This window comes from Coregonus clupeaformis, chromosome 16 (genome assembly GCF_020615455.1).
Source record: "Coregonus clupeaformis isolate EN_2021a chromosome 16, ASM2061545v1, whole genome shotgun sequence".
Classification (NCBI taxonomy): domain Eukaryota; kingdom Metazoa; phylum Chordata; class Actinopteri; order Salmoniformes; family Salmonidae; genus Coregonus; species Coregonus clupeaformis.
In genome coordinates this window covers 21,725,686-21,737,844 of record NC_059207.1, presented here as the reverse complement: position 1 = coordinate 21,737,844, position 12,159 = coordinate 21,725,686, and the positions used below count along the sequence as shown (strand labels likewise).

The 12,159-nt window shown below is 49.3% G+C and overlaps 1 protein-coding gene across 4 annotated transcripts in view; it reads right to left on the bottom strand.

Annotated features, from left to right (window-relative positions):
* Positions 1-12,159, bottom strand: part of parp8 (poly (ADP-ribose) polymerase family, member 8) — a 78,163-nt gene that overhangs the window by 46,203 nt on the left and 19,801 nt on the right. For all 4 annotated transcript variants that reach the window (XR_006003721.2, XM_041900372.2, XM_041900373.2 and 1 more), the window contains exon 7: positions 5,986-6,080. Coding sequence is in view for 3 of the 4 variants with exons in the window: in XM_041900372.2 (XP_041756306.2) it covers positions 5,986-6,080 (95 nt within the window). In the remaining variant the exon portion in view is untranslated. The remainder of the gene's footprint in view (positions 1-5,985; positions 6,081-12,159) is intronic.

Here is a 12,159-nt window from a genome sequence, read left to right as displayed (position 1 = left end):
TGTATATGTGCTTTCTTGAGCAGGGGGACCTTGCGGGCGCTGCAGGATTTTCAGTCCTTCACGGCGTAGTGTGTTACCAATTGTTTTCTTGGTGACTATGGTCCCAGCTGCCTTGAGATCATTGACAAGATCCTCCCGTGTAGTTCTGGGTTGATTCCTCACCGTTCTCATGATCATTGCAACTCCACGAGGTGAGATCTTGCATGGAGACCCAGGCCGAGGGAGATTGACAGTTCTTTTGTGTTTCTTCCATTTGCGAATAATCACACCAACTGTTGTCACCTTCTCACCAAGCTGCTTGGCGATGGTCTTGAAGCCCATTCCAGCCTTGTGTAGGTCTACAATCTTGTCCCTGACATCCTTGGAGAGCTCTTTGGTCTTGGCCATGGTGGAGAGTTTGGAATCTGATTGATTGATTGCTTCTGTGGACAGGTGTCTTTTATACAGGTAACAAACTGAGATTAGGAGCACTCCCTTTAAGAGTGTGCTCCTAATCTCAGCTCGTTACCTGTATAAAAGACACCTGGGAGCCAGAAATCTTTCTGATTGAGAGGGGGACAAATACTTATTTCCCTCATTAAAATGCAAATCAATTTATAACATTTTTGACATGCGTCTTTCTGGATTTTCTCTCACTGTTCAAATAAACCTACCATTAAAATTATAGACTGATCATTTCTTTGTCAGTGGGCAAACGTACAAAATCAGCAGGGGATCAAATACTTTTTTCCCTCACTGTACAGGTAGAGTTCTTAAAGTGAATATGCATAGATAATAAACAGAGAGTAGCAGAAGCGTAAAAGAGGGGGGAGTGGGGGGCAATGCAAATAGTCTGGGTAGCCATTTGATTAGATGTTCAGGAGTCTTATGGCTTGGGGGTAGAAGCTGTTTAGAAGCCTCTTGGACCTAGATTTGGCACTTCGGTACTGTTTGCCGTGCGGTAGCAGAGAGAACAGTCTATGACTAGGGTGGCTGGAGTCTTTGACAATTTTTAGGGGCTTCATCTGACACCTCCTGGTATAAAAGGTCCAGGATGGCAGGAAGCTTGGCCCCAGTGATGGACTGGGCCAGACGCACTACCCTCTGTAGTGCCTTGCGGTCGGAGGCAGAGCAGTTGCCATACCAGGCAGTGATGCAACCAGTCAGGATGCTCTCGATGGTGCAGCTGTAGAACCTTTTGAGGATCTGAGGACCCATGACAAATCTTTTCAGTCTCCTTAGGGGGAATAGGCTTTGTCGAGCCCTCTTCACGACTGTCTTGGTGTGCTTGGACCATGTTAGTTTGTTGGTGATGTGGACACCAAGGAACTTGAAACTCTCAACCTGCTCCACTACAGCCCCGTCGATGTTAATGGGGGTGTGCTCGGTCCTCTTATTTTCCTGTAGTCCACAATCATCTCCTTTGTCTTGATCACGTTGAGGGAGAGGTTGTTGTCCTGGCACCACACGGCCAGGTCTCTGACCTCCTCCCTATAGGCTGTCTCATCGTTGTCAGTGATCAGGCCAACCACTGTTGTGTCGTCGGCAAACTTAATGATGGTGTGGGAGTCGTGCCTGGCCATGCAGTCATGGGTGAACAGGGAGTACAGGAGGGGACTGAGCACACACCCCTGAGGGGCCCCCGTGTTGAGGATCAGCGTGGCAGATGTGTTGTTACCTACCCTTACCACCTGGGGGCTGCCCGTCAGGAAGTCCAGGATCCAGTTGCAGAGGGAGGTGTTTAGTCCCAGGGTCCTTAGCTTAGTGATGAGCTTTGAGGGCACTATGGTGTTGAATGCTGAGCTGTAGTCAATGAACAGCATTCTCACGTAGGTGTTCCTCTTGTCCAGGTGGGAAAGGGCAGTGTGGAGTGCGATTGAGATTGCGTCATCTGTGGATCTGTTGGGGCGGTATGCGAATTGGAGTGGGTCTAGGGTTTCTGGGATAATGGTGTTGATGTGAGCCATGACCAGCCTTTCAAAGCACTTCATGGCTACAGACGTGAGTGCTACGGGTCTGTAGTTATTTAGGCAGGTTACCTTAGTGTTCTTCGGCACAGGGACTATGGTGGTCTGCTTGAAACATGTTGGTATTACAGACTCAGACAGGGAGAGGTTGAAAATGTCAGTGAAGACACTTGCCAGTTGGTCAGCGCATGCTCTGAGTACACGTCCTGGTAATCCGTCTGGCCCTGCAGCCTTGTGAATGTTGACCTGTTTAAAAGGTCTTACTCACATCGGCTACGGAGAGCGTGATCACATAGTCATCCGGAACAGCTGGTGCTCTCATGCATGCTTCGGTGTTGCTTGCCTCGAAGCGAGCATAGAAGTGATTTAGCTCGTCTGGTAGGCTCGTGTCACTGGGCAGCTCGCGGCTGTGCTTCCCTTTGTAGTCTGTAATAGTTTTCAAACCCTGCCACATCCGACGAGCGTCGGAGCCGGTGTAGTACGATTAAATCTTAGTCCTGTATTGACTCTTTGCCTGTTTGATGGTTCGTCGGATGGCATAGCGGTATTTCTTATAAGTTTCCGGGTTAGATTCCCGCTCCTTGAAAGTGGCAGCTCTATCCTTTAGCTCGGTGCGGATGTTGCCTGTAATCCATGGCTGCTGGTTGGGGTATGTACGTAAGGTCACTGTGGGGACAACGTCATCGATGCACTTATTGATGAAGCCAGTGACTGATGTGGTGTACTCCTCAATGCTATCTGAAGGATCCCGGAACATGTTCCAGTCTGTGCTAGCAAAACAGTCCTGTAGCTTAGCATCTGCTTCATCTGACTACCTTTTTATTGACCGAGTCACTGGTGCTTCCTGCTTTAGTTTTTGCTTATAAGCAGGAATCAGGAGGATAGAGTTACGGTCAGATTTGCCAAATGGAGGGCGAGGGAGAGCTTTGTATGCGTCTCTGTGTGTGGAGTAAAGGTGGTCTAGAGTTTTTTTCCCTCTGGTTGCACATTTAACATGCTGGTAGAAATGAGGTAAAACGGATTTAAGTTTCCCTGCATTAAAGTCCCCGGATGTTGTCAAGGTTGTGTGATGTCAGCCTTACTCTTCAACCTGGCAATAGACTGGGTCATGCGGCGATCAACAGAAGATCAGGCAAGAGGAATACCATGGACCTTGTATTGTACTCTAGAAGACCTTGACTTCCTGATGACCTGGCTCTTTTATCACACACACACACACACCAACATCTACAAGACAACACTGACAGAGTCCAGTCCTTTGGCCAGCTAGTCAACATCTACAAGACAACACTGACAGAGTCCAGTCCTTTGGCCAGCTAGTCAACATCTACAAGACAACACTGACAGAGTCCAGTCCTTTGGCCAGCTAGTCAACACCTACAAGACAACACTGACAGAGTCCAGTCCTTTGGCCAGCTAGTCAACATCTATAAGACAACACTGACAGAGTCCAGTCCTTTGGCCAGCTAGTCAACATCTACAAGACAACACTGACAGAGTCCAGTCCTTTGGCCAGCTAGTCAACATCTACAAGACAACACTGACAGAGTCCAGTCCTTTGGCCAGCTAGTCAACATCTACAAGACAACACTGACAGAGTCCAGTCCTTTAATAATAATAATAATAATAATATGCCATTTAGCAGACGCTTTTATCCAAAGCGACTTACAGTCATGTGTGCATACATTTTTAAGTATGGGTGGTCCCGAGGATCGAACCCACTACCCTGGCGTTACAAGTGCCATGCTCTACCAATTGAGCTACAGAGGACCACCTTTGGCCAGCTAGTCAACATCTACAAGACAACACTGACAGAGTCCAGTCCTTTGGTTATCAACTGCAGAAAGACAAAGGTCCTGCCCATCAAAATCAACATCAACACAGCAAAAGCAGCCTAAATCAAGGAACAGGGCCTGGAGTCAAATGATTAATTATATGTATGGTTTCCTAGAAACGAGTGTGGCTCAGTTTACCCCATTGGTTCAATTTACCCCACTCGCCCCTACACAGTTTTGCACACATCCAGATCATTTATAAAAAGGACACAAAGAGGACCTACATATCGTACTTGATAACAGTAAATTGCCCTCTATAACAATGTCTTAAACACTAAAATGACAACTATACACCACCAGGCCAGCTGACTGGCACCGGCCGTAATCTGACTGGCACCGGCCGTAATCTGACTGGCACCGGCCGCAATCTGACTGGCACCGGCCGCAATCTGACTGGCACCGGCCGCAATCTGACTGGCACCGGCCGTAATCTGACTGGCACCGGCCGTAATCTGACTGGCACCGGCCGCAATCTGACTGGCACCGGCCGCAATCTGACTGGCACCGGCCGCAATCTGACTGGCACCGGCCGCAATCTGACTGGCACCGGCCGCAATCTGACTGGCACCGGCCGTAATCTGACTGGCACCGGCCGCAATCTGACTGGCACCGGCCGCAATCTGACTGGCACCAGCCGCAATCTGACTGGCACCGGCCGCAATCTGACTGGCACCGGCCGCAATCTGACTGGCACCGGCCGCAATCTGACTGGCACCGGCCGCAATCTGACTGGCACCGGCCGTAATCTGACTGGCACCGGCCGTAATCTGACTGGCTCCGGCCGTAATCTGACTGGCTCCGGCCGTAATCTGACTGGCACTGGCCGTAATCTGACTGGCACCGGCCGCAATCTGACTGGCACCGGCCGCAATCTGACTGGCTCCGGCCGCAATCTGACTGGCACCGGCCGCAATCTGACTGGCACCGGCCGCAATCTGACTGGCACCGGCCGCAATCTGACTGGCTCCGGCCGTAATCTGACTGGCACCGGCCGCAATCTGACTGGCTCCGGCCGTAATCTGACTGGCACCGCCGCAATCTGACTGGCACCGGCCACAATCTGACTGGCACCGCCGCAATCTGACTGGCTCCGGCCGTAATCTGACTGGCACCGGCCGCAATCTGACTGGCACCGCCGCAATCTGACTGGCACCGGCCGCAATCTGACTGGCACCGCCGCAATCTGACTGGCACCGCCGCAATCTGACTGGCACCGGCCGTAATCTGACTGGCTCCGGCCGCAATCTGACTGGCACCGGCCGCAATCTGACTGGCACCGGCCGCAATCTGACTGGCACCGGCCGCAATCTGACTGGCACCGGCCGCAATCTGACTGGCACCGGCCGCAATCTGACTGGCTCCGGCCGCAATCTGACTGGCACCGGCCGCAATCTGACTGGCACCGGCCGCAATCTGACTGGCACCGGCCGTAATCTGACTGGCTCCGTAGCCCAGCAGGGACCACTCTATCTGAGAGAGGCTGAAAAGGGCTGTCTGTGCGTGCCTGCCTGCATAGTGTGCTGAGCCTGTACAACTCAACCACTGAAATAAGTGAAATGTCTCATAAAATACTTGTTAAGAGTCTCTGCTGTTCTGCTGCTCAGTCCCTCCTTCTCCAGAAGGCTCCCTGCAGTTTAAACGGTTGTTAGATGTTAGCTGAATCTGTATGGTGGCCTGTCACTACGGTAACACTCTGTTCCCTCTGCACCGTCGCTGGGATGTAAGCCCCTTCCACTGGGGCAAGGAAGAATGATTTATGGGGGGCTTGGAACAAGATGCTGTGTAGCCATGAAATTCTTTGAAAAGGCTGGTCATGGCTCACATCAACACCATTATCCCAGAAACCCTAGACCCCACTCCAATTTGCATCCCGCCCCAACAGATCCACAGATGATGCAATCTCTATTGCACTCCACACTGCCCTTTATTCATAGTTATACGTACATATCTACCTCAGTTATCTCTTACCCCTGCACATCAACTCGGTACTCGTAACCCGCGTATATAGCCAAGTTATCGTTACTCATTGTGTATTTCTTATTACGTGTTTTACTTTTCTATAATTTCTCTATTTTCTTTCTCTCTCCATTGTTGGGAAGTAAGTCAGCATTCCACTGTTAGTCCACACCTGTTGCTTACCAAGCATGTGACAAATACCATTACATTTTATTTCACACACACACGGTCAGTGAGGGAGGAGCTACCTGAGAGATACTGCGTGATGTCCGTACATCTCCCGGACCGACGCCAGGTCCGCCTCCAGCTGGGGATGCTTGTGGAGCTCGCCATCGTAGTTCACCTTACGAGAGAGAGAGAGAGACGTCAATCAAATCAGTCAATCAAACAAATGTGTTTTAAATCCCTTTTTCCATCAGCAGTGGTCACAAAGCTCTTCACAGTAACCTGGCCTAGACCACCCAAGTAGAATCAGAGGCACAGTGACCAGGAAAACCTCCATAGAAGGAAGGTACCTGAAAGGAACCCGGCTCAGAGGGGAAACCTGAGAAGCCTGTTTTGAAGGCAGCCCTTCCCTCCCCTAAACGATTGGATAGATCTCTAAAGAAACACAGAGCATGACCAATCAGCGTCTGTCCTAAGTTAGCCAGCCAATCACAGTGTCTATACATAGTTAGCCAGCAAATCAACACCTGAAACTACCAAGGTGCCATTTTGAATACAGACAGGGGATAAGTATACAGCATCTTAAAACGTCTGAGTTGCTAAGGACTTTTTGTGCTTTTGTCCGGCAAGATAAAAAACCTACAGCAGAACAATATGCAGCCGGTGTGATGGGTTTGACAGCTTGCAGCCGGTGTGATGGGTTTGACAGCTTGCAGCCGGTGTGATGGGTTTGACAGCTTGCAGCCGGTGTGATGGGTTTGACAGCTTGCAGCCGGTGTGATGGGTTTGGCAGCTTGCAGCCGGTGTGATGGGTTTGACAGCTTGCAGCCGGTGTGATGGGTTTGACAGCTTGCAGCCGGTGTGATGGGTTTGACAGCTTGCAGCCGGTGTGATGGGTTTGGCAGCTTGCAGCGGTGTGATGGGTTTGACAGCTTGCAGCCGGTGTGATGGGTTTGACAGCTTGCAGCCGGTGTGATGGGTTTGGCAGCTTGCAGCCGGTGTGATGGGTTTGACAGCTTGCAGCCGGTGTGATGGGTTTGACAGCTTGCAGCCGGTGTGATGGGTTTGACAGCTTGCAGCCGGTGTGATGGGTTTGGCAGCTTGCAGCCGGTGTGATGGGTTTGACAGCTTGCAGCCGGTGTGATGGGTTTGACAGCTTGCAGCCGGTGTGATGGGTTTGACAGCTTGCAGCCGGTGTGATGGATTTGACAGCTTGCAGCCGGTGTGATGGGTTTGACAGCTTGCAGCCGGTGTGATGGGTTTGGCAGCTTGCAGCCGGTGTGATGGGTTTGACAGGTAGCAGCCGGTGTGATGGGTTTGGCAGCTTGCAGCTGGTGTGATGGGTTTGGCAGCTTGCAGCCGGTGTGATGGGTTTGGCAGCTTGCAGCCGGTGTGATGGGTTTGGCAGCCGATGTGATGGGTTTGACAGCTTGCAGCCGGTGTGATGGATTTGACAGCTTGCAGCCGGTGTGATGGGTTTGACAGCTTGCAGCCGGTGTGATGGGTTTAGCAGCCGATGTGATGGGTTTGACAGCTAGCAGCCGGTGTGATGGGTTTGGCAGCTTGCGTGATGGGTTTGGCAGCTTGCAGCCGGTGTGATGGGTTTGACAGCTTGCAGCCGGTGTGATGGATTTGACAGCTTGCAGCCGGTGTGATGGGTTTGGCAGCTAGCAGCTGGTGTGATGGGTTTGGCAGCTTGCAGCTGGTGTGATGGGTTTGGAAGCTTGCAGCCGGTGTGATGGGTTTGGCAGCTTGCAGCCGGTGTGATGGGTTTGGCAGCTTGCAGCCGGTGTGATGGGTTTGGCAGCTTGCAGCCGGTGTGATGGGTTTGGCAGCCGATGTGATGGGTTTGACAGCTTGCAGCCGGTGTGATGGATTTGACAGCTTGCAGCCGGTGTGATGGGTTTGACAGCTTGCAGCCGGTGTGATGGGTTTGGCAGCCGATGTGATGGGTTTGACAGCTAGCAGCCGGTGTGATGGGTTTGGCAGCTTGCAGCTGGTGTGATGGGTTTGGCAGCTTGCAGCCGGTGTGATGGGTTTGACAGCTTGCAGCCGGTGTGATGGATTTGACAGCTTGCAGCCGGTGTGATGGGTTTGGCAGCTTGCAGCCGGTGTGATGGGTTTGGCAGCTAGCAGCTGGTGTGATGGGTTTGGCAGCTTGCAGCTGGTGTGATGGGTTTGGAAGCTTGCAGCCGGTGTGATGGGTTTGGCAGCTTGCAGCCGGTGTGATGGGTTTGGCAGCTTGCAGCCGGTGTGATGGGTTTGGCAGCTAGCAGCCGGTGTGATGGGTTTGGCAGCTAGCAGCCGGTGTGATGGGTTTGGCAGCTTGCAGCCGGTGTGATGGGTTTGGCAGCTTGCAGCCGGTGTGATGGGTTTGGCAGCTTGCAGCCGGTGTGATGGGTTTGGCAGCTTGCAGCCGGTGTGATGGGTTTGGCAGCTTGCAGCCGGTGTGATGGGTTTGGCAGCTTGCAGCCGGTGTGATGGGTTTGGCAGCTTGCAGCCGGTGTGATGGGTTTGGCAGCTTGCAGCCGGTGTGATGGGTTTGGCAGCTTGCAGCCGGTGTGATGGGTTTGACAGCTTGCAGCCGATGTGATGGGTTTGACAGCCGATGTGATGGGTTTGACAGCTTGCAGCCGATGTGATGGGTTTGACAGCTTGCAGCCGATGTGATGGGCTTGACAGCCGATGTGATGGGTTTGACAGCTTGCAGCCGATGTGATGGGTTTGACAGCAGGTGTGATGGGTTTGACAGCTTGCAGCCAGTGTGATGGTTTGACAGCTTGCAGCCGATGTGATGGGTTTGACAGCTTGCAGCTGATGTGATGGGTTTGACTGCTTGCTGCCGATGTGATGGGTTTGACAGCATGTGTGATGGGTTTGACAGCTTGCAGCCGATGTGATGGCCTTGACAGCCGATGTGATGGGTTTGACAGCTTGCAGCCGATGTGATGGGCTTGACAGCCGATGTGATGGGTTTGACAGCTTGCAGCCGATGTGATGGGCTTGACAGCCGATGTGATGGGTTTGACAGCTTGCAGACGATGTGATCAGCTCCTATTCTGTTTCATTGGCTGGTCCAATTTCAGGGAAGAGCTAAATGAAATCCAATATTATCACTTGAATATAAATGAACAAAAACAACCCAACAGCTGCCCAGGCTCATTTTAGACAAAAGTGGATTTATTGTTTCATAAATATTTACTTTAAAATACATACCTACTGTTATTCAAAACAGATACGTAAGAAGGCAACATTTTATAGGTCTGCTCCCCATAATATACATTAAAAGATACAAACAATAAAAACTTTTTGACAACAATAAGGTTATTATCACTCTGTCATTGTTATGAAGGCTTTACGAAGGCATGATAGCATTATAGCACCTCAAGTCAATAGTTACCATCCAGTCAAGGCAGTTAATATTGAGCTTTCCATATAGGACAAGTGCAGACGTGACACATTTCCCTGAGCGCCGCCAGAGAAGAATACTGTCAGAAGATAATGACCATATTACTGTGACTGACTTGGCAACAGGGGTATAGTATACATCATCATCTAAACTAAGAAACGCTAATCACTCAAACTAACTTCAGACACTGTCTGTTTTTTTACCAGAGGTCGAACACAGTTCACCAATCAACAGTTAGTGGAGAGAGAGAGACAGAAATTGAGAAACCTATCCAATCAAAAACATAGAGAACCAGAAAATCTGACCTCAATGTAATTGAAGAATCCATAGAATCTAACCACTTCTGGGAAAATTGGAAAACACTAAACAAACAACAACACAAAGAGTTATCTATCCAAAACGGAGATGTATGGGTAAACCACTTCTCCAATCTTTTTGGCTCTATAACAAAGAACAGCAAAAACATGTACATGATCAAATACAAATCTTAGAATCAACTATTAAAGACTACCAGAACCCACTGGATTTTCCAATTACATTGAATGAACTACAGGACAAAATACAAACCCTCCAACCCAAAAAGACCTTTGGTGTTGATGGTATCCTCAATGAAATGATAAAATATACAGACCACAAATTCCAATTAGCTATACTTAAACTCTTTAACATCATCCTTAGCTCTGGCATCTTCCCCAATAATTGGAACCAAGGACTGATCACCCCAATCCATAAAAGTGGAGACAAATTTGACCCCAATAAATACCGTGGGATATGCGTCAACAGCAACAATCCTCTGCATTATCATTAACAGCAGATTCATACATTTCCTCAGTGAAAACAATGTTCTGAGCAAATGGCAAATTGGCTTTTTACCAAATTACCGTATGACAGACCATGTATTCACCCGGCACACCCTAATTGACAAACAAACAAACCAAAACAAAGGCAAAGTCTTCTCATGCTTTGTTGATTTCAAAAAAGCTTTTGACTCAATTTTGCATGAGGGTCTGCTATAGAAATTGATGGAAAGTGGGGTTGGGGGAAAAAATACCACATTATAAAATACATGTACACAAACAACAAGTGTGCGGTTAAAATTGGCAAAAAACACACATTTCTTTCCACATGGCCGTGGTGTGAGACAGGGATGCAGTTTAAGCCCCACCCTCTTCAACATATATATCAACGAATTGGCGAGGGCACTAGAACAGTCTGCAGCACCCAGCCTCACCCTACTAGAATCTGAAGTCAAATGTCTACTGTTTGCTAATGATCTGGTGCTTCTGTCCCCAACCAAGGAAGGCCTACAGCAGCACCTAGATTTTCTAGCACAGTTTGTCAGAACTGGGCCCTGACAGTAAATCTCAGTAAGACAAAAATAATGGTGTTCCAAAAAAGGTCCAGTTGCCAGGACCACAAATACAAAATTCCATCTAGACACCGTTGCCCTAGAGCACACAAAAAACTATACATAACTATACATACTAAACATCAGCGCCACAGATAACTTCCACAAAGCTGTGAACGATCTGAGAGACAAGGCAAGAAGGGCCTTCTATGCCATCAAAAGGAACATAAAATTCGACATACCAATTAGGATCTGGCTAAAAATACTTGAATCAGTTATAGAACCCATTGCCCTTTATGGTTGTGAGGTCTGGGGTCCGCTCACCAACCAAGTATTCACAAAATGGGACAAACACCAAATTGAGACTGCATGCAGAATTCTGCAAAAATATCCTCAGTGTACAACGTAAAACACCAAATAATGCATGCAGAGCAGAATTAGGCCGATACCCTCTAATTATCGAAATCCAGAAAAGAGCCATTAAATTCTATAACCACTTAAAAGGAAGCGATTCCCAAACCTTCCATAACAATGCCATCACCTACAGAGAGATGAACTTGGAGAATAGTCCCCTAAGCAAGCTGGTCCTGGGGGTCTGTTCACAAACACAAACAGACCCCACAGAGCCCCAGGACAGCAACACAATTAGACCCAACCAAATCATGAGAAAACAAAAAGATAATTACTTGACACATTGGAAAGAATGAACAAAAAAACAGAGCAAACTAGAATGCTACTTGGCCCTAAACAGAGAGTACACAGTGGCAGAATACCTGACACACCTCACATTTGTTTATTATCTACTTCACTTGCTTTGGCAATGTTAACATACGTTTCCCATGCCAATAAAGCCCTTAAATTGAAATTGAATTGAGAGTATGAGAAAGAAAGAAAGAAAGAGTGCGAACGAGAGAGAGAGAGAGAGAGAGAGAGAGAGAGAGAGAGAGAGAGAGAGAGAGAGAGAGAGAGAGAGAGAGAGAGAGAGAGAGAGAGAGCGAGAGCGAGAGCGAGAGAGAGAGATCATCGCTCATCAGAATAGCCGTATATTTCCATATAAAGATGGACTGAGTTAATTTGGGTGATGGAAACGTCCCACTGCAGGCCCCTTTCTGGGTGAGCTGACTGAAAATGACAGATAATATAAAAAAGTGCCTTGATGAGTCTAGGACTACTTTGGGGAAATCTGCCATGAAATCAGGAGGCTTCATGCTCAGGTGGAGACGCCAGGGGAGGTCTGGCTGCTGGGTCTCACTCTATATGAGGTCAGGTGGGGACGCCAGGGGAGGTCTGGCTCGGGTGGAGACACCAGGGGAGGTCTGGCTGCTGGGTCTCACTCTATATGAGGTCAGGTGGGGACGCCAGGGGAGGTCTTGCTGCTGGGTCTCACTCTATATGAGGTCAGGTGGAGACGCCAGGGGAGGTCTGGCTGCTGGGTCTCACTCTATATGAGGTCAGGTGGGGACGCCAGGGGAGGTCTGGCTGCTGGGTCTCACTCTATAT